Raw genomic sequence first — 21,088 nt, forward strand, 5'->3', positions numbered from 1 at the left:
TAATGCAAAATCCACCTGAGAATGTATCAGAAACTTTCGCTGAACCGCATATTTTCCCCAATATGAAGCTGCGAACATTCACGTGAAGATGACATTATTATTACTGTCACGAAAGAAAGGGGCTAACATTATTATTAGGCTAGCATTATGCCATTTTATTACATTATGCCATATGCCGTACGCCAATGTCATCGTTCACGTGGCACTTTTGATCAGTGAACTACATATTTTACATGTAAACCAGTCGTCCCTAAACACCTGGAATACGTCTAGTATTGATAGGTGATATGGTTTATGAATTGGTTCTCTGTGATGTGATGCTGGTGGGGTTTGGTTGGAGCGCCACTTCGTGGAGAAGCGCGTCTCAGCAACACGTTCATCTGTGCCGAACAGGAACATTTGACGAGTAACTGGCAGACAATGTTCACGGACATGTTTTGGTGTAACACACAACATGGTCGGGCGCAAGAGTAGTCTCTCTCTCTGTCGACACGTGTATGACAAATTGTAAGTTTAATGCTTCCAACGCCTTTTTTTCTAAAACATATAGAAGCATACATCCACATAGTTAGTCGATGTTCTCTACTGCCAGGTAAGTGACCTTGCTAGCGTTTTGTTTAGCTCGTCATTTCACTTGATAATGCTAACTTAGCTGAAGTTAGCTAGCTAGCATGTTAATGAACTTGTACATTGAAATCTCACGACGAACTCGCACAAGTTGGCTTAACTTGTTTGCTGTCTATTAAAACAAGTTGTGCTAACTTTTTAGAGACATCCGCCCATATTCTGTAACTGTACCTGCTTAGTTACACTAACGTTACACATCCCCTTTTGATCGCAGTAAGGTCAAGTGCATGCATTGTCAAATGCACAGGCGTTACACAACGTTATTCCTTGCACTAACGTAACGTTATATTTGACTTTTCCTGGCGGCATACCATCCATTGCACACTGGAACATTAATAAAGTGCCATCGCTAATAATAATAATAATGAATGCCATTACTGTCAAATCCACCCTCCATGCAGAGATGCTATAAAGAGATGCCAATTACAGAAGGAAGAATCTCCTGAAGAGGTCCTTTAAGCTACTCTTGAATCATGAGTGGCTCCAAGCCTGACATCCTGTGGTCTCCCCACCAACCAGATCGGTATGTCATATGTGACTCTGAGCTGGGACTGTACCGCATCGGACCTGTGGGCAGCGCAGAAACCAAGGCTGGTACTCTTCCTCTCTCTGAGCAAACTGCTGCTACTTTGCTGGCCATTAACTCTGACACCCCCTACATGAAATGTGTAGCCTGGTACCCAAAGCATGAGCCTGAGTGCCTGCTGGCCGTAGGTCAAGCTAATGGCAGAGTGGTCCTAACTAGTTTGGGCCAGAGCCATAACTCTAAATGTAAAGAGCTGATGGGGAAAGAATTTGTGCCTAAGCACGCTCGCCAATGCAACACTCTAGCCTGGAACCCTGTGGATAGCAACTGGCTAGCTGCTGGGCTAGACAAACACAGACAGGATTTCTCTGTCCTCATATGGGACATAAGCAGTAAGTATTCACCCGAGGCCTCTAGCGTAGCAGCCGATAAGATCCGTCTGTCGTCCGGGGACATAGACTCGGGCATGTTGCTGACCAAGCCCCTGTACGAGCTGGGGCAGAACGACGCCTGCCTGTCCCTCTGCTGGCTGCCTCGGGACCAAAAGCTGCTGTTGGCCGGCATGCACCGTAACCTGGCCATCTTTGACCTGAGGAACACCAGTCAGAAGACCTTCGTCAACACCAAGGCCATCCAGGGGGTGACGGTGGACCCGCACTTCCATGACCGCGTGGCCTCCTTCTTCGAAGGCCAGGTGGCCATCTGGGATCTGAGGAAGTTTGAGAAGCCTGTGCTCACCCTCCCAGAGCAGCCCAAGCCACTTACTAAGGTAAGGCTGTGAGAAGCCTGTGCTCACCCTTACAGAGCAGCCCAAGCCAAGCTCCACACTCTAGTTTTCAATGGGGCACTTCACCAAAAAACAATGCTGATTTATTTTGCACATAATCTCACGCACATCCAAAAACTCTAAATAGTTCTGCACACATTAATTTAGTTTGACAGTTATTGAGAGTAAATGTGTTTGAATATGGCCACCACTCCACCAGTGATGTCATCAGGGACATTGAATCTGTCAGGGGTATTGTTATTTTTTCCTCTGCATAATTTGAAGGTGCTGTAATTAACACAACACAAGGATTCAATGTCCCAGATGACAAAACTAATTTACTCTCAATAACTAAATTAATGTGCAAAGCAGTTTATTTGGATGTTCTGTAAAATAAATCAGCATTGTTTTTTTTGGTGATAGTGCCACTTTTATGAATTGAGACTGGGAAGCTGCTAACAATATTCAATGAGCATAGACAGTAGCTTAACAGCCTCTCCTACTTTTAGACCCGGATGTGAGGGCAGCTTCCTACCTAGCCCCTTTCGTGACTGTGATGCACGCCAACAAGGTTTGGCCGAGTGAATCCACAGTCCCTTGCTCCTCAATAGGAAACCACCCTAGATTTACTCTGAAGAACTGGTCCGACGCGAAACGTTCATTATACAAGTATCGCAGAGGAATTTCCAAGGTACTCACAGTTGCATGAGGGTCTTGGACAGAGAATCGCAATGGTTTGAAAGCTCGGTGTTGCTAATAAACATTTAAAAAAAAATTATAAACGTGTAAAAATCACAGAGACAGCAGTGCGGCTCTGCAGATATACCCTACTCCTCATTGTGGCGTTCGGGGGAGAGCAGCCATACGTTCTTCGCTTTTTACACATTTATAAAAATTGTATTTAAATTTAAAAACATTAAAATGTTTATTAGCAACGCAGAGCTTTCAAATCATTGCGATTCTCTGTCCAAGACCCTTGTGCAACTCTGAGTACCTTTGAAATTTCTCTGCGATACTTGTATAACGAATGTTTCGCATTGGACCAGTTCTTCAGAGTAAATCTAGGGTGGTTTCCTAATGAGGAGCAAGGGACTGTGGATTCACTCGGCCAAACCTTGTTGGTGTGCATCACAGTCACGAAAGGGGCTACTTCCTACCCTCTTGGTGGTAACACTATAAAGCATATCTCTATAATACAATACATGGACAATCATAATGACATAGCCCATTAACCCTTTCTTTCACTACCACACTACAGAAGGTTAACCCTTTACGATCACACTACAGACGGTTAACCTATCTGTAGTGCGATAGTAAAGGGTTAACCTTATGTAGTGTGGTAGTGAAAGGGTTAATGTGCATAATAGCTCATAATTCCCTGTATTGATACTCTGATCAATTAAAACTGTCATTACGCAGTTTTTAGTTTGCTTCATGAAGACATGACATGTTATATGAGCCTCTGATGTCATAAACCGTTATAAGACATTCTGATGCATTCTAGCTGTATGCTAAAATAAAGTACCAATTAACTACCAATTTGGTTATCATGACTATATCAAAGCTGCCCTGTGTAGGATTGGATGAGGCAGTAAGGAGTTTTGCTGTTGTGCGATAATCCCAGAAGGAAGGTGGCTATTGAAGCTGTATCTTGTTCCTTTCTTGTTCCCAGGTGGCGTGGTGTCCCACCCGCACGGGCCTCCTCGCCACGCTGACGCGCGACAGCAACATCATCCGCCTGTACGACATGCAGCACACCCCCACACCCATGGGCGACGAGACGGAGCCTGCCATCATCGAGCGCAGCGTGCAGCCCTGCGACAGCCAGATCGGCAGCTTCGCCTGGCACCCCTCTTCCATGAACCGCATGGTGGTGGTGTCGGCCACCAACCGCACCATGACCGACTTCACTGTGTTCGAGCGCATCTCACTGGCCTGGAGCTCCACCACGTCGTTCATGTGGGCCTGTGGCAGGCACCTGTACGACTGCGCCGAGGACGGGGCGGAGGGGGTGGAGGGAGCGGAGAACTTGATCGAGAAGGACATAGCCACAAAGATGAGGCAGAGAGCCCAGAACAGATACGGCCACGACACCATCCAGGTGTGGAGGAACCACCTGCTGGCGGGAGGGGATGACCCACAGCTCAAGTCCCTGTGGTACGACCTATACTATATCCTTTACTCAGGCTACGGAGGTGGAAGGACCTGGTGGAGGTGATGACACTGGGGTCAATATATTCCAGTGTTTTCTAAAGGTTATTCGTGGTGGCAACAAGCTGTGGTTGGTAGGGTACATATTTGTCATTCACTTCAGGATTGGGAAAATTATTTGTTATTTGTGACTATTATTAGGCCCAGGACTTGAGTGTTGAGGTGCTCCTCCTAGTGCCTTGTGTGGTGACCTCATGTTTTTGAACACATATCCCCTGCTAGTCCTCTAGATGTCACCATGCTGTTCTCCTGCTATGTCAGTGTTACATTTCCTATGTAAGTATCACATATGAAGCAGTACACAGAAGACATTGAGCTGAAACAGCAGGGGAACAAACAGTCCCTGGTCTACTCTGGCATCAAGAACATCGTCAAGACCAGCTCAGGTAAGCAACCCCCAACTGGATGCAGGGAAGCAGCTTGAACATTCACATAAACCCTCTCCCAGTGCATTAGAAAAGACACGCATGGGCGCCCCAGTGGCGAACCACATAGCGCGCTCAGCCGCGACACGACCGACCCGGGTTCGACTCCCGAACCCGTCGTTATTTGCCGAATGTCTTCCCCCCACTCTGTCTCCCATTCCTCCTCTGTCTCTCCCTACTGGACTGCCCAGTAGAAATAAAGCGATAAAACGCAAAAAAAAAAATCTTAAAAAAAAAAAAAAAAAGACACGCATAGTGCACCATAGTAACTAACACACACTATATACAAAACTATGCTTTGTCAGTGTCTGAGCCAAGGTAGCTTCTAAGATTAAGATTAAACTGGACTTTGAAGAAGATTGCACACATTGACAATGTCATCATGCAGTGACACACGCATGCATGCGATGGGCAGGCACACACAGGAACACACACATTTTCATCGCCTATGAAATTTCGTCTCTGCGCTTGACCAATCCCCCCCCCCCCCCAGGGCAGCCAGGAGCAGACATGGGCTGCGGTGTCCGGGGACCAATCCAAGTGCTCCTGTCCGTCTTTGTCAGGACAGCGTTAGCGATCTGTTCTGTATGTTTTTCCATTCGGTTTTATATTCTGGAGGGGAAACCCTTGCGAGCATGGGGAGAACATGCAAACTCCACACAGAAAGGCCCGGGAGATACCCTACCTGGCAACGCGGCGACCTGGTCCCCAAGCAGGAATCGAACCTGGGACCATGACGGAAATAAGGGTTTTACTCTTTCTCATGTTATCCTTTGGATCCTTGTTGTGTTTTTAATCCATCAATAAAATCAATCAATCAAACCCTGGACCTTCTAGCTGTGAGGCGACAGTTTTAACCACTACACCACCGTGCCGCCTCATAAGACATTTAAGACAGAGGCTTAAAACAATCCTGGTTTATTTTGCACATCATCTCACACACATCCAAAATTTCGAAACAGTTTTGCACATATTCAATTAGTTTGACAGTTATTGAGAATAAATAATTTTTAATATGGCCACCAGTGATGTCATCAGGGACATTGAATCCCTTTTTGTGTTAATTACAGCACCATGAAATTATGTAGATAAAAGAAATAGCAATACCCTGTCTTATAATCTGTCTGACTTTATAATTTAATTGAGCTGTAATTAACACAACACAAGAATTCAATGTCCTTGATGACATCACTGGTGGCCATATTCAAACTCATTTACTCTTAATAACTGTTGAACTAAATGAATGTGTGCAAAACTGTTTAGAGTTTTTGGATGTGTGTGAGATTATGTGCAAAATAAATCAGGATTGTTTTTTGATGAAGTGCCCCTTTAACTCCTGTTTCTGCAACATGAAGCAGATTAGATGTGTTGTGTGGGTACAATCCCCCTGGACAGGACACCACTCCATTGCATGGGGCTTACTTTCTTAATACACTACACTACAGCTATGACTTCAATCAGACAGTTCTGCAACCGTGCCCACCACACAGCTCAGGCGTATCATTGGCTAACGACAGGACGCAATGGCGGAGTTTCATAAAGCTGCCATAACGTCATGTGGGTCATGTGAGGAGTCCTCACTGCCATTAACGTCTTTGGCAACACTGATGTCAGTACCGCAGAAGAAGAAAACCCTGTGCGTGTTGCCTTGTGGACTCCTCACATGACCCACATGATGTCACAGCAGCTTTAGGAAACTCTGCCATTGATTGAATTGGGTCTTACAAAAAAATGCACTGCCACTAGGGGCAGATTGGTTAGCCGTGAGTTCTTATCCTAACTGGCCCAGAAAGGTGCACGATGCATCATATATCCATGTATACTATGTATAGAACTACATACTTATTACTTTTAAATCACTATCCAAAACTCTGCTCATAGTGGCGATGACTGTAACCTAGAATTTTGAGAAGTGAATTTGTGAGGGCGGCTAGGTGGTGCAGTGGGCAAGGCACTCACCACCAATGCTGGAGACGCTGGGTTCGAGCCCAGCTCTCCACATTGTTTTCAGTTTGGCTGGTCGTCCGTACTAATACAATTGGCAGTATTAGGGGGAAGGAAAATGAGGGGTGGGGATCGGACGTTGTGGACAGCGACTCCTACAGGTCGGTTGGTGCGCCTGCGCAGTAGAATCAAGAAGCGATGGGGGCGGCGCCCCTCCAGAGCGCAGACCCCTGACGCTGAAAGATCGCGCCGCGCAGGTGAAAAGATGCGACGGCTGCTACCTCGAGTATCGGAGGGGACTCGTGCTATGTATGGCTTCGTCCACATTGCAGCCGGCTTGTGGGAGGCAAGAAACAGCGTTCGAGACAGGGGAGGGTTGAATTGGACGATACGAAATTGGGATGGGAGAAAAATAGAAAATGGGAGAAAAAGTGGATAAAAAAAAAAAAGTGAATTGGTGACCAAAAGGTCTGATTTGGGCAGGGGAAATGAACAAGACACCCACCCTGATGGTGCTGTTGAGGTGCCCTTGAGCAAGTCGTTTAACTCCTAATTGCACTGTTGCTGACGCGGTGGTTCAACAAGACTATGGTTTCACTTGGCACTTTCCACGTGTGAGTGATGTCACACCTCCCTCCCACTGCAGCTATTTCCCCAGGCTGTTGTTGTAAATGAGACAGTGTTTTCAGTTAACTTTTAACACTTTCCGTGCCGGCCGTGTTTTCCTTTTTACCCCCTTGAATGCCGCCACCCACTTCAATGATAGCGCTCTCATATTTGTGAACGCATAATCTATGTCTTAAATTATGGCTATGTGTCTAATCTGGCCGTCGCTTATCAATGACTTGTTTGCAGTCAACATTGTCGAAACGGATTGTTTTTTTAATCGGTTCATTTCTATTTTATAGCATTTTGAAAATCGCTCGTTTTTTGGAAGTTTCAGGAAAATATAAAGATTCCGTGATAAACAGCCTTTACTGGAATATTCTGGAATACACAAAAAACGTTGACATTTTTCGGCCTATTTATGAATCGTTTTCAAATAAACGCTAGATTATCGATAGTATAATGTGTATTTATTAGAGGTGGGCATAGATAATTTTTTTTAATCTAGATTAATCTATCTGCAATCCTCTATTTAATCTAGATTAATCTAGATTAAAATGGCTCAAAAAAAAAAAAAAAAAAAACCTGCCGAAGGCATTCAAAATATGTGTGTTCTACCCAAATAATGACCAGAAGTAAGTCCTTACTTTTTCTTTCCTCCTTATGTTTCTCAGGCCAGGTGGCCCATTACACCATGAGCCCATCTCCCGTTTCCAAAATGCATTACAGACTGTTTGAAAAAGCTGTTTTGCTATGATAATTGGTAATGAAATATCAAAATAATGTTCAATAAGATGTACTTGTGTTTAATAAGTTGTTTTATTCAGAAGTTAACACAAATAAATAATATTACCAGTACAGTACAGTATCTAGCACACTCTCAGGAGCAAAACAAAGAATAATTTCAAACTTGAACTATGTGACATGGCTTGAATCAACTGCTCCAGTGGAGTTGCTCAGTGGCCAATGGTGTCAACTGTGGTTGTACTGGGCAGCTCCCAGGTGTGAATGGAACTGTGTGAATGTGAAGCAGGGCGTTCCTGAAAAAGAGCATCTGTGCTCAGCGAACCTACCCTGGGTAAATAAAGGTAAAAAAAAAAAAAAAAAAATTTAGATTAATGCGTTAATTATATTATCGCGCGATACTAGTACAGCCGTAACGCCGTTAACGGCCCAGCTCTAGTATTTATGCATGCTAGAGAAGCGAGCTGAAAAATCTAATCTCTCTTCCTGATTGCACGCACACACACACACACACACACACACACACACACACACACACACACACACACACACATAGGGCAAATGCTGAGATATAGGTGAAACAGCTCTGATTATCCCAAGACTGGTAAAATAGATTCCTTACCTCAGATCAGATGTTCCCCAAAAAGATGATTCCAATTCCTGATCGCCATTCCAAATATCGATCGTGTTTATTGATCCAACGCTGCGTGCTGGAAATATGTATTCCACGCTCTTCTGATGGGCCACAATGAGTCCGATGGGCTCGGATTACTTGCCTGGGAAGTAAAATGTGGAGTCCGGATTTTTCTTTTCTCATCAATTTTCATTGAGTCCATTCCAAAAGGGTGCATTACCATCTGGGAGACGATAGGGGGCGGTATTTTCCCAATGGAGCTCAGAGAGAGTTTGCAGCACTGACGTGATACTAGATTTATGAAATATCAATTCAAATCGCTAATAAAAAAAACGCTATATGGCGTCGTTGGCAATAAACGGTCGACATGAACAAACGACATATAGCGTTGTTGGCAATGAAAGTGTTAATAGCGGTTAAAGGGGGAGTTCACCAAAAAAAAAAAAACTAAATGTATCCACATTTCCCCCGGAGTGCTGTCTATCCATCCAGATGATGACTGATTTGCTGAGGTCTGGAGTTTGGCTGTAGACGTGTCTGCAGTCACTCCGGTACAATGGAGCTTCAACATGGTGTTCAAAATGTCAAGAAATCACATTTGAAAAACTCAACAGCAGTGTCTCTTTCCAGAAACCATGACATCACCATGACCATGACAATCCACAGATCCCGTTGGGAACAGTTTTAATTTAGAGCTATTTCTACCAAAGTACACCCGTCATAAATGTTCTCAATTAAATTGTTCAAAACAAGGCGTGTGGGTATCTGTTGAGTTTTTTTGTATTGGAGTGACAACAGACACTAGGGCAGAAAACTCCCTTCTGGCTGGATAGATGGAACTCCAGGGAAGAGGAAAAATATTTGTGCATTTCTTTTATTATTATTTTCCACACAAAAAACGGTTTCTGCCCCTTTGCCCCTCACCCAGGCACGACTGAGAACCGCAGGTGCTGGAGTGGGTCGGACCGGCAGACGGACGTGCCGCGCTACCACAGCGAGGAGCGCAGTCTGGCCCTGCGGCTCTGCGGGTGGATCAGCCGCGGGCCCGACATCGATGTGGAGCCCTTCCTACGGTCCCTGGAGCAGGAGGCCGAGTGGGAGCGGGCGTCTGCCGTGGCTCTGTTCAACCTGGACATCCGCCGGGCCATCCAGATCCTCAACAAGGGTGCCACCGCCACCAAGGGTTTGTACTGGAGGAGTCTGGAGACGTTTGGATTTCAGTCGTTATCTGAGGTGTTTTGCATTTCATGACACACATGCACAACTCCAAAGTAAAACGTATTTTCCTCCAGGGGACCTGAACCTGAACGTGGTGGCCATGGCTCTGTCAGGCTACACTGACGAAAAGAGCTCCCTGTGGAGGGAGATGTGCAGCTCCTTGAGGCAGCAGCTGAAGAACCCTTACCTCTGTGTCATGTTCGCCTTCCTCACCAGCGAGGCCGGGGCCTATGACGGAGTGCTGGTGAGTAAAAAGGGGAATGAATTATGGACCGGTTCGATGATGACAAAACAATAACAATATACCGGTATGTACGCATGCGTGACCTTATGCTCGTCCTTGGAAATATCCGGTATGATGAGTATGGATGAAATGGGTACTACAGACCCTGGAGTTTGCAGACCATGTCCCGTTATTTCGTTTCACTGCTGCACTATTTTTTTAATTTATTTTAATTCTTGAGGAGAGAGAGGCAGACTCTGGACAGTACGTTTGTAGCGGTTAGGAGGGAACAACCAAAGTTGTTAAAACGTCCTTAAAATGTGTTTAGATAGTTACCACTATACTGAAATTTAGAACTTAAATTAAGCGTTACATCAGCTGATCGTCACTTCATGTTTGAATGTTGCCGACTGGATGTTCAACTGAAACAATGATGTTGTTACCTAGCAGCTGAAAACACCTTTGAAATGGTCTATAGTGGACCGCTAGGGGGCCTCTTTGAGTCTGAGTCAAGAATGTAGGGCAAATGAAGAGAGGTTTAAAAATGCTCAGGACATAGTTGTACCTTGTTTTCACATTGCTACCAAAATATTTATTTTCTAAGATAAAAAAAAATACAAATAATTATGAAGATGTATTTTCTTGTTTCATGTCAGTATGAGAGCAGTGTGGCCGTGCGCGACCGAGTGGCCTTTGCCTGCATGTTCCTCAACGATACACAGGTAAGACCTTCATTACCAGCAAATCCATATCAAGTCAGTTATTGGCAGCAGATCATACCCTACTTATAGTACAATCATATCTTTATACAATTGTAACACCACCACAAACTTATTTAAGTTTGTACAAAGTGCACCATCTACACCTGGTGAGCTGAATTTACCTCTTCTACTGTGGCAAATTGGATTCCTATTGGTTGTTTTGCTGCAGCTGCCCCGCTACATTGAAAAACTGACCAATGAGATGAAGGAGGCGGGCAACCTGGAAGGCATCCTGCTGACAGGGCTGACTAAAGACGGTGTGGACCTGATGGAGAGCTATGTGGACCGCACCGGTGACGTACAGACCGCCAGCTTCTGCATGCTCAAGGTACAACCAGCCAGCGAGGATGTAGGGAGAATGTAGACTTGTTATACTTATTTAAAAAAAAAAAATTATTATTATATTTTTATATATATATTTCAAGGTTTCTGATTTTGATGTTCAAATGATGTTGTTGAAAATGGAAAAAGATCACTTGAATGAGTGAATGTTGTTGAATTTCACTAGTAATTGATTGACTGCTTTTTACTCATATTAAAACCTCTTAACACTTTGAGTGCCAACGACGAGATTTCTCGTTAGTTCATGCCAACCGTTCAGTGCCAACGACGAGAGATCTAGTTTTTTATTTATTTTTTTAGCGAGTTCCATTCATATTTCATCAATCTAGCCTCACGTTACCACTGGAACTCTCTCTGAGCTCCATTGGGAAAATACCGCCTCCTATCGTCTCTCCGGATGGTACTGCACCCCTTTGGATTGGATTGAATGAAACGCATGGAGAAAAAAAAGTCCTGCTTCCACATTTTACTTGTCATACAAGTAACCCGAGGCGTTCGAAGTCATCGCCGACCACCAGAGAGGGCTCCAACTTTTTCATTTAGGTGCACCAGCACATAATTTAGGTGCACCCAAAAAATTTCACCGCGCCTCTTGCCGCTGCAATAATACATTTTAAGCGTTACCGTTACCTTTTTTGTCAGTTCCCATACACATAAGTAATTTCTTAAAGGAAAACTCCAACATTTTGGGAAATTAGCTTATTTAACATCTTCCCTGGAGTTAGACAAGAAGATACATACCTTTTTTGTCTCTGTGCATGCATTAGGCTTAGGGAACAGTCGCTCCGTTAGCATAGCTTAGCTTCATCACTGGAAGTGAGGCGGGGCCGGAGCCTGACGTTCCCTAACAGTGTATAGTTTGATTGATTGATTGAAAAGTTTATTAACAGATTGCAGAATACACTCCAAATACAACTCCAAAACGTTCATGTAAACATGTTGTGACCCGTGTATTCACCACGTGGAGAAATAAAAAATAATTGAATTAGACGATTACGTTTTATAAGCAAATATACTTGGAACTATTTTTTGCCTAACCACTCCTCTCTGAGCGCAGCCAGTGATTTCAACGTGTCGTCGTGATTGTTGACATTCTCATTCATTCAAAGGATCCGAACCGATTGAAGTTTATGGATACCATGACTTGAAATCCTCTTACCTTGACGATTAAAAGCCTCCCCAATTTAGAAAACAGTAATCCAATGGCTGGTATTGTTATACCGGACGCTCTGAGCTAACCGGAGCTAACACAGATCAGGATGGTAAAGCATATATAATGACTTCCTTTCTGGGGTTGTCAAAATAAAAGTTTTATTTTCGGCCCCCTGGGAAAAATAATTGCCCACCCCTGGTCTAAAGTATAAGTATGTTTTTATCGTTTTCTGCAGCTTTCTCCAGAACGTGATTTATAGCCCTAAATGCATTATATTGATGATCAAATACAGTTTGATAGCGATCTGCGCGAGATAAAAAAATTCAAATGGACGTGCTTCTAGAAGTTACTACTTATCATCTGATGTTGACCGGATTGGGGGGGGGGGGGGGGGGGGGTAGTTTATAATTCCGTGGCCAACGTTAGATGATTCATCTAGTGTGGGTGATATGATCATTAGAGCAGTTAGTATCGAACACGTTAAAAAAACCTGCTGAAACTCACCGTAGCTTCCTCGTAGCGTTGGGCGATGAGCGTGGAGCAGAAATATTATGGGATGTTGAAATATGCGATCCATCTCCAGGTTGTATAATAGTATATACGTCCAAATCATGTTGTTTATCGAGTTATTGGTAACGGATTGCTATCCATTGTGTCTAGCTCGAGTCCCGGGACTATTAGCGAGTGATCGGACCGAATTGGAATGAGCACCAGCTTCCGTTTCCGGTTTCCGGTTTGGGCGATCCGCCGATCGGCCACCAGATGGCGCTCTTGAACCGTTGGAGAGTTGAGAGGGGATCAACAGTAGATCTCAAGTCTCCGGGGGAGAAATATGATTGCGATCACAGATTTTTGAAATATTGATCTCAATGACGTGTTAAATATTTTGAGTTAGACGAGTCAGACAAGAAGATTGATACCAATATTGATAACTCTAAGAAGACACAGATGTGATGAAATGTTAAACTATTCAATATTCTTCTAAAGATGATCTGTGTGTTCCAGTACCTTCTTTTTTGATAATATATTTCTATGTATTAGTGTTGAATCACAGCTTTTCGGAATGGTATTGAAATTAAATGATCTGTTCAGGCAGTCGTTAGCATTTGTGAAGGGCTCAAATTACTCTCTGCATGCTATGACTTAACCCTTATCTACATAGATCAACATGCTATGAATGAACCCTTATCTACATAGATCAATGCTATGACTTAACCCTTATCTACATAGATCAACATGATATGACTTAACTTAACCCTTATCTACATAGATCAATGCTATGACTTAACCATTATCTACATAGATCAACATGATATGACTTAACTTAACCCTTATCTACATAGATCAATGCTATGACTTAACCCTTATCTACATAGATCAACATGCTATGACTTAACTTAACCCTTATCTACATAGATCAACATGCTATGACTTAACTTAACCCTTATCTACATAGATCAACATGCTATGACTTAACCCTTATCTACATAGATCAATGCTATGACTTAACCCTTATCTACATAGATCAACATGCTATGACTTAACCCTTATCTACATAGATCAATGCTATGACTTAACCCTTATCTACATAGATCAACATACTGGACTATGACTTAACCCTTATCTACATAGATCAACATGCTATGACTTAACCCTTATCTACATAGATCAACATGCTATGACTTAACCCTTATCTACATAGATCAACATGCTATGACTTAAACCTTATCTACATAGATCAACATGCTATGACTTAACCCTTATCTACATATATCAACATGCTATGACTTAACCCTTATCTACATAGATCAACATGCTATGACTTAACCCTTATCTACATAGATCAACATGCTATGACTTAACCCTTATCTACATAGATCAACATGCTATGACTTAACCCTTATCTACATAGATCAACATGCTATGACTTAACCCTTATCTACATAGATCAACATGCTATGACTTAACCCTTATCTACATAGATCAACATGCTATGACTTAACCCTTATCTACATAGATCAACATACTGCACTATGACTTAACGCTTATCTACATAGATCAACATGTGAATAGACATGTTTTTTTTGTAATACTAAAAGTCTATTGGATCTTTTGACAGTGTAAAAGAAAGATAAAGGAGATACAGGGGAGAGGACAAGTTAGGTACATTGTGTACGTTGTGTTATTGTACCTGGTAAAGCTAGACAAGGAAACATCATTAGGAGAAAAATATGTATATGCATACATACATACATACATACATACATACATACATACATACATACATACACACACATACATGCATACATGCCTGTATATATACATACATATGTATACTTATACATGCACGCACGCACACACACACACACACACAGACACACACACACACACACACACACAGACAGACAGACAGACACACACACACACACTCCAGCCCTGCTAACCAGAGATACCTGCCCTGCTGACCAGAGATACCAGTTCACAGCCTGCTTATCAATGAAGTTCCACCTAAGATGATGTAATTGGGCTGTGTTTTTTCCATACAAAAATCATTACTTCACATCAAAATAATAGAAAATATTGATATTCCCCACATCTGGGACATGCCTCCGTGACATGGGAGGCATGGTTTCACCTAGAAAAGTTTAGAAATAACTTCAGTGGGACTTATTGTTGAACAGTAAGTACACCAATACTAATGTAACGTGAGGATAACTTATTAGGAGTTCTCCGTTGATTTCCAATCCTACAGCAGTCCCATTTCTCCCTCAGCAAGTACAAACAGACTTGAGTCCAATTTTGCAGAGCAATGTGCTTCCTAAAACCTGCATACCCAGCTGTTGGACTAATGCCTTGAAGGCGCTGTCATTTAAACTACAGTATCTGAAACTTGCCTGATCTGAGCGTTTCTCTCCCCAGGGATCCCCGGGTGAAGTGGTGAAGGACCCCAGGGTGCAATGCTGGATAGAGAACTACCGCAACCTGCTGGACGCATGGCGGTTCTGGCACAAACGAGCCGAGTTTGATATCCACAGGAGCAAGTTGGACCCCAGTTCCAAACCGCTGGCCCAGGTAAAAGGCATTAAAGGACACAAACACATTCAGACACACACCTCTATCCAATGGCTACTTACATATAACATGTTAGTGAGTATTGCTTAAACACATGAAGAAGGATACATAAACATAAACCACAGTCATGATTACAATGTAATGACATGAAATGAAACCTAGATGGCTCTCATGCTTTGGGGCATTTGGTCAAGATCCCCCTGTCTTTGAGTGGGTCCATGATTTATTTACTATCTAATAGTTAAATATCTCTTTGAGTTAGTCCGTGGTTTATTTACTATCTAATAGTTAAATCTCTCTTTGAGTTAGTCCGTGGTTTATTTACTATCTAATAGTTAAATCTCTCTTTGAGTTAGTCCGTGGTTTATTTACTATCTAATAGTTAAATCTCTCTTTGAGTTAGTCTGTGGTTTATTTACTATCTAATAGTTAAATCTCTCTCTGCCACCACAACAACACCCAGACAGCTGGCAGGTGAGCAACTAGCTGCATACCTTGTTTCACTTCCACCTGCTCTTATCAGCTGACCTTTGTGTCCGTTCCCTCCCGGGGGGTGCGCAGGTGTTTGTGAGCTGTAACTTCTGCGGGAAGTCCATCTCCTACAGTTGCTCCGCCATGCCGCACCAGGGCCGCGGCTTCAGCCAGTACGGTGTCAGTGGCTCACCCACCAAGTCAAAGGTCACCAGCTGCCCCGGCTGCAGGAAGCCCCTGCCACGCTGTGCCCTCTGCCTCATGAACATGGGCACACCCGTCTCCAACTGCCCAGGTCAGGAACCTGGCCTACGCTAGATCTGGACCATGTAGACCGATACTGCCATTGACAATCATGAGCATGTCACTTTAACCCTATGAGACCGAGATCTTTCAGTGGCTGTAGTGTCTCAGAAACTAGATCGAGGACAGTTGTATAATATGAAACTAGAGACCTTGAGATATCCCTAGATACCAACCCAGCCGTGGTAGCTTACCTGGAAAGGGGCTGAATATTGCGCCCAACGGTGAGGTTAAGAATTGGCATGGCCACTTTCAAAGGGGTCCCTTGACTTTTTTACCTCAAGAATAGAAGCTTTTTACCTCCATAGAATCACACAAATCTCTTGTGGATCCAAAGAGCCCCATTACATTCATGTTTGTCTAATTCTGATGTCAAAAGTTATTGATAACAAATCACAGTGTCAACATTTCACAAGTGTTTTTTTTAAGGGATTTTTTACCATTGGGCCAAAACGGTTCGGTAAAGCACCAAATTGCTGTAACAATTTTTTATCTACCCAAAACTTGCTGTGGCAATCTATTGCACATAATTGAGCTTGGGAATGGCCATCATGTGTTTTATTGATACATTTACAAATGTGAATAGGCACAAATCAAAACTAGAAATAATTGACACACAGGGCTAAGCAGCATCTCAAATGAATTTTCAGGGTGTTTGCTTTCAGAGGCTCACTTCTCTGTGGCATCTACTGTTGACCTTGTATCCCCCACTCGACATCCCCCGTCCCCCCAAAATCGCATGTAGATCTGAGGGTTAACCGTCTGTAGTGTGTTAGTGAAAGGGTTAACCCTTTGTCATGTGACAGTGAAAGGGTTAACCTTCTGTATTGTCGCAGTGAAAGGGTTAAGTGGGTTCGAATTATGGGGGGGCCAATGAGGTGCTTGGTCCCCATAGATAGTCTCGACTCCCATAGTCAACAACACCTGTGGGGGTCTCTCAAAAAAAGATTTGAATTTTTCTTTTTATATATATATTTTTTCAATGTACGAATTAGTATTATTTATGTTACCTACATTTACATTTAGTCATTTAGCTGACTCTTTTATCCAAAGCGACTTACAAGTTCTGTACGACATAAATGTACTAAATAAATTGTTAATAGATAATATTTTTTTTTCTTCAGTTTTTAGGGTTAAGGGTTTGTCAAATTAAATTGTTGCATTTTATCAGATGCAAAATGCAAATAAGTAAATATGGCATTATATATTAGAGGTGAGTAAGAAAATTAACAAATATTGATGGTTAAGAATGAGACTGAATAATGACATCACACAATAGTCTAATGATTAGACTGTTGTGTGATGCCATTACTCATTAGTATTAGATTCTAATCCTAATGAGATATTCCTCTAAATATGACTTAGAAAACAACCACAATTTATTAAAAAAAAAAAAAAAAAAAAGTCCGGCGGTGCACGGTTTCGGGGGCCCCCATAGCTCTCAGGTGATAACTCGAACCCCAACCCCTCGGTAGTGTGGTAGTGAAAGGGTTCATGTAAATACTAAACCTAGGTGTGAGATGCAGTGGACTTTGATCCGTGTTGAGTACAGCGACCAGTTCAACTTCCTCATTGTGGTGGCGCCACACATACTAATGTAGATGACCCACAGAAAGTACACAGTCAGGGAGTTGTTGTTGGTTGTGTGTGGTTTATGCACTGGGGGAGTAAAACATCTCTTTGAATTTGCCAAGGCACGGGGAAGTCTGAAGAGAAGGTGGACCTGACCAGGGAGAACAAACTGGCCCAGTTCAACAACTGGTTCACCTGGTGCCACACCTGTCGACACGGCGGCCACGCGGGCCACATGCTCAGCTGGTTCAGGTGGGAACCTACCGACATTATTGTGCCAGTGGTGTTCAGATTACATCAGACATTTTGTGAAATCGGTTACAGCTTCATACTTCCCCCCCGATCTCATAGAATATTGCAACATTTATGAAACATCTCTGTTCCCTATTGAGTAATGATCTTTTCTGGTTGTTTATCGCTCACCTGTGCTTGACCCCTACAGAGATCACACAGAGTGCCCTGTGTCGGCCTGCACATGTAAATGCATGCAGCTGGACACAACAGGGAACCTGGTACCATCAGACAGCAGCTAGAGACGGATGAGTCTCATCTTACCCACCGAGAAAACACCAGCCCCCAGCCAGCCAGCACAGGCCCACTGCACCCCACCTGACACAGACACACATCTAGAACTGTGCCAGGGAACGAGGGTGCAGGTAGTGCCCTTGTCTAGGCTGCCTAAATAGTCTGAAACATTGTGTTAATTGTCAGGAGTGAATGTAACCTTGTAACATAGGCGTTTTTGATGACCAGAAGGGAGGCAGGGTGTGTATCTCAAGTTCAAGTTTCTTTATTATTCTCTATTCTTTATAATTCTGATGTATTAATGTTCTAACTAACTTAATCAATGATGGAAAGGCAGCACATCCAGCACAATGCTTCGTTTGTCAGAGGGAAGCGACAGTTGTGATTGGAGGTTCAAGAAACGCTTGAGATATGTCAATTGAGATCCCACTCTTGGGAAAATGATGAGGGGCTGTGCCATGTATGGTTGATTGAAACAAAGAGGCAGTCATGTAATCTATTTTATTGTAAGATTATATTTAGACATACCGTAATTCCTCTAATAGTAACCGGGTCTCAAATACAAGCCGGGTCTCTATTAATGGCCGGGTGCGCTCTTGAGCTAAGCAATTATAAGCCGGCCTCCTAATACAAGCCGGGTTACTAATATACTGAGCTGCATACTGAGCTATTTACTTGATTTCACTTTGAAAACGTTGAAATGACCAGTGACCACCTGTAATTGCACTGTTTACTATTTCATACAGTACTTGGTTTCAATAAATGAACCCAGTACATTTTACTGGGTTCAAACTGACACAAAATGTTGATTTATTCATTATGATCCGTTTGAAAATTTGAAATATAGGCCTCCCTCTTATACAGGCCTCCTCCTAATACAAGCCTGGTACCCGCTACAGTTGAAACAAATACAAGCCGGGGTTACTATTAGAGGAATTACGGTAATTGCATTGGTATTGCTTATCTTTCTATTAGTTGAGCATGTCTAACCAGTAACCACAGCCTATAATAATGTTATGTGCCTCCCTGATTGGAGTCGGCTACTTTACGTCATTCTCTGCTTGAGTCATTCTCTCGTCTTGTTCCAATCCTGTGACTAATCCTGGCCCTTGCCTTGTCCCGATCCTGGTGAATAAAATCACTCCTATCTCGACCATATGTCTAAATGCGTACGCTTACGCTACAAACGCAAACCATCGCCCCCCGAACCGGGAACTCCCGTTCAAATGTCATCCTACAGGGAGATTTATAGATAGCAACAGTCTATTGTAGACGACTGTAACTGGAAATCTGAAGTAGCACGACCAACACACCCTGTAGTAATGGATGCATGACACCAAAACACTGAGCCTCTCCTGACTGCTTCTCAGCGCTTGCATGAAAACAGTCGCTCAATGGAGGAGAATGAAATCATTATCCAGTTCAAGACTGAAAGAGGAACTCCCCCTGTATTATTTATCTACTGGTATGTTTATTTTTCTAGACTTCACTTATATCAGCCACTGCTCGTGGCAGAAAATAAAGAACATAAAAGAAAAGTGACAAAATGTTGTGTTGGTGCCACCTCCTGAGACAGTTAGTCGCACCAGTGCCACTAGTGTAACAGTGAGTCTAGAGCCTGGGGTGATATGTTTCACATATTTGTGGATGTGATATTAAGGTCTGTGTCTCAGTTACAAAAAGATCTTCAGACCTCATAAAGCATTGTTGGGGGGGGGGGGGGGAAGAACGATGGTACCCAGGGCGACAAGAGACTGGAGAACACAATGACAACACTCTTGCTCTCTTCATGTTCCTCTGTGCCACTCTTCATCTGGCATTGTGCGACAGGGCTTCCAGTGCAAGGGTACGGAGGGGTGAGAGGGGTCTGTGTATTCACCTCCCCACTCCAGGCCTGTGGTCCATGAAAGAGCCTCCCTAAAAAACAGCAGCTGCTCGGCACTCCGACAAGACCCTCCAGATTGTTCTCTTCATAAAGAACCTCAGCTGCCGGAACACCATTGACTCAAAGAGAGGGCGAGAGAACAGACAGCCAGGGTCCTGTGCCCCCCCCCCACACACCACACACACTCTCTCTCCCCCCTCTTTCTCCTGTGCCCAAATATATGCATACCACACATCAGTCCCAAGGATGGGCGCCGTCCGTGGGGACGGCTATGTGTAAGCCGCATTGTGAATGTGTTGTTTCTGTCTCCCTGCTCTCCTAGCTTGAACTCCGGGGAGGCATTGAGACGGGGGCCTGGCTGCACCAGAGCTGGCTAAATCACTTAGTCATGGAGGAGGGAGGGAGCTACTGTATGCTGCTTTCACCAGGGTCTCTCCCACTGTGGGAGGGTTTATAGGCCCGCTCCCCTTTTGTGAACTATATTGGAGCACGGTTGACAAATTGGCGAGCTGTGTACCGTTGTGAAAACAAAAGTTCCTTGAATTTCATCCCTCAAGTGTTTCTTGTGTTTGCCTTTGAAAATAAATTCCCAGTGACAAATTGGGGCATTTCCGAGTGGGATATTTTCTATAGCTTTGCACAGTTTATTTTTCCATCCTCGTATTTCATACACAAATGGTGTGTGGCTTGGGACGGCATCAACTTGTCTTTCCTTAACAACATGATCATTCGTATTTGTTTCTGAAAGGGAAATAGAGCACCAGCAGATAATCACCAACCATGAATGCAAATAATTATAGTGCATTACACTATGGGGCCATTTCTTTTATCTGTGACAAGGCAAGTGACAATTATAATTGTGATAATTATTGCAGTTAATATGTTTTAGTTTTTATTTAACTATTACATATACATTGTGTCATCTATAATATTAAGTGATATGTTATGTATGTTCTAAGATTCATTTCAGAAGAAACTTGTTCTCATACTTACAGCTAGTATGTCAATTAAGTGATTGGCTGAAAGTATAGTCCATAGACAACATTGAACCAATGAGTAATGTTACTGTACAACTCTGCT

General features: G+C 43.3%; 1 protein-coding gene across 2 annotated transcripts; it reads left to right on the plus strand.

Moving 5' to 3' along the window:
* Positions 1 to 449: 449 nt before the first annotated feature.
* mios (missing oocyte, meiosis regulator, homolog) lies at positions 450 to 20,599 on the plus strand. 2 transcript variants are annotated; one of them, XM_084335825.1, is made up of 12 exons: positions 450 to 507; positions 1,029 to 1,922; positions 3,592 to 4,090; positions 4,418 to 4,516; positions 9,412 to 9,666; positions 9,776 to 9,945; positions 10,581 to 10,646; positions 10,855 to 11,013; positions 15,100 to 15,252; positions 15,814 to 16,018; positions 17,721 to 17,850; positions 18,041 to 20,599. In XM_084335825.1, exons 2-12 carry the CDS (start codon positions 1,101 to 1,103, stop codon positions 18,129 to 18,131), a joined length of 2,649 nt encoding a protein of 882 aa, XP_084191951.1. In that variant the 5' UTR covers positions 450 to 507; positions 1,029 to 1,100; the 3' UTR covers positions 18,132 to 20,599. The 2 variants fall into 2 exon arrangements, with proteins under 2 accessions (XP_084191951.1, XP_084191950.1); XM_084335824.1 differs by having other exon boundaries at positions 462 to 592.
* The last annotated feature ends 489 nt before the right edge of the window (positions 20,600 to 21,088 follow it).

Source organism: Notolepis coatsorum (genome assembly GCF_963971535.1).
Source record: "Notolepis coatsorum genome assembly, chromosome: 19".
NCBI classification, from domain to species: Eukaryota; Metazoa; Chordata; class Actinopteri; order Aulopiformes; family Paralepididae; genus Notolepis; species Notolepis coatsorum.

Bases quoted from the DNA above. Each gene is read 5' to 3' on its own strand.
- mios (XM_084335825.1), top strand. From the start codon at position 1,101: ATGAGTGGCTCCAAGCCTGACATCCTGTGGTCTCCCCACCAACCAGAT. The intron at 9,946-10,580 runs GTGAGTAAAAAG...GTTTCATGTCAG, and splicing joins GGGCCTATGACGGAGTGCTG to TATGAGAGCAGTGTGGCCGT. The intron at 10,647-10,854 runs GTAAGACCTTCA...GTTTTGCTGCAG, and splicing joins TGTTCCTCAACGATACACAG to CTGCCCCGCTACATTGAAAA.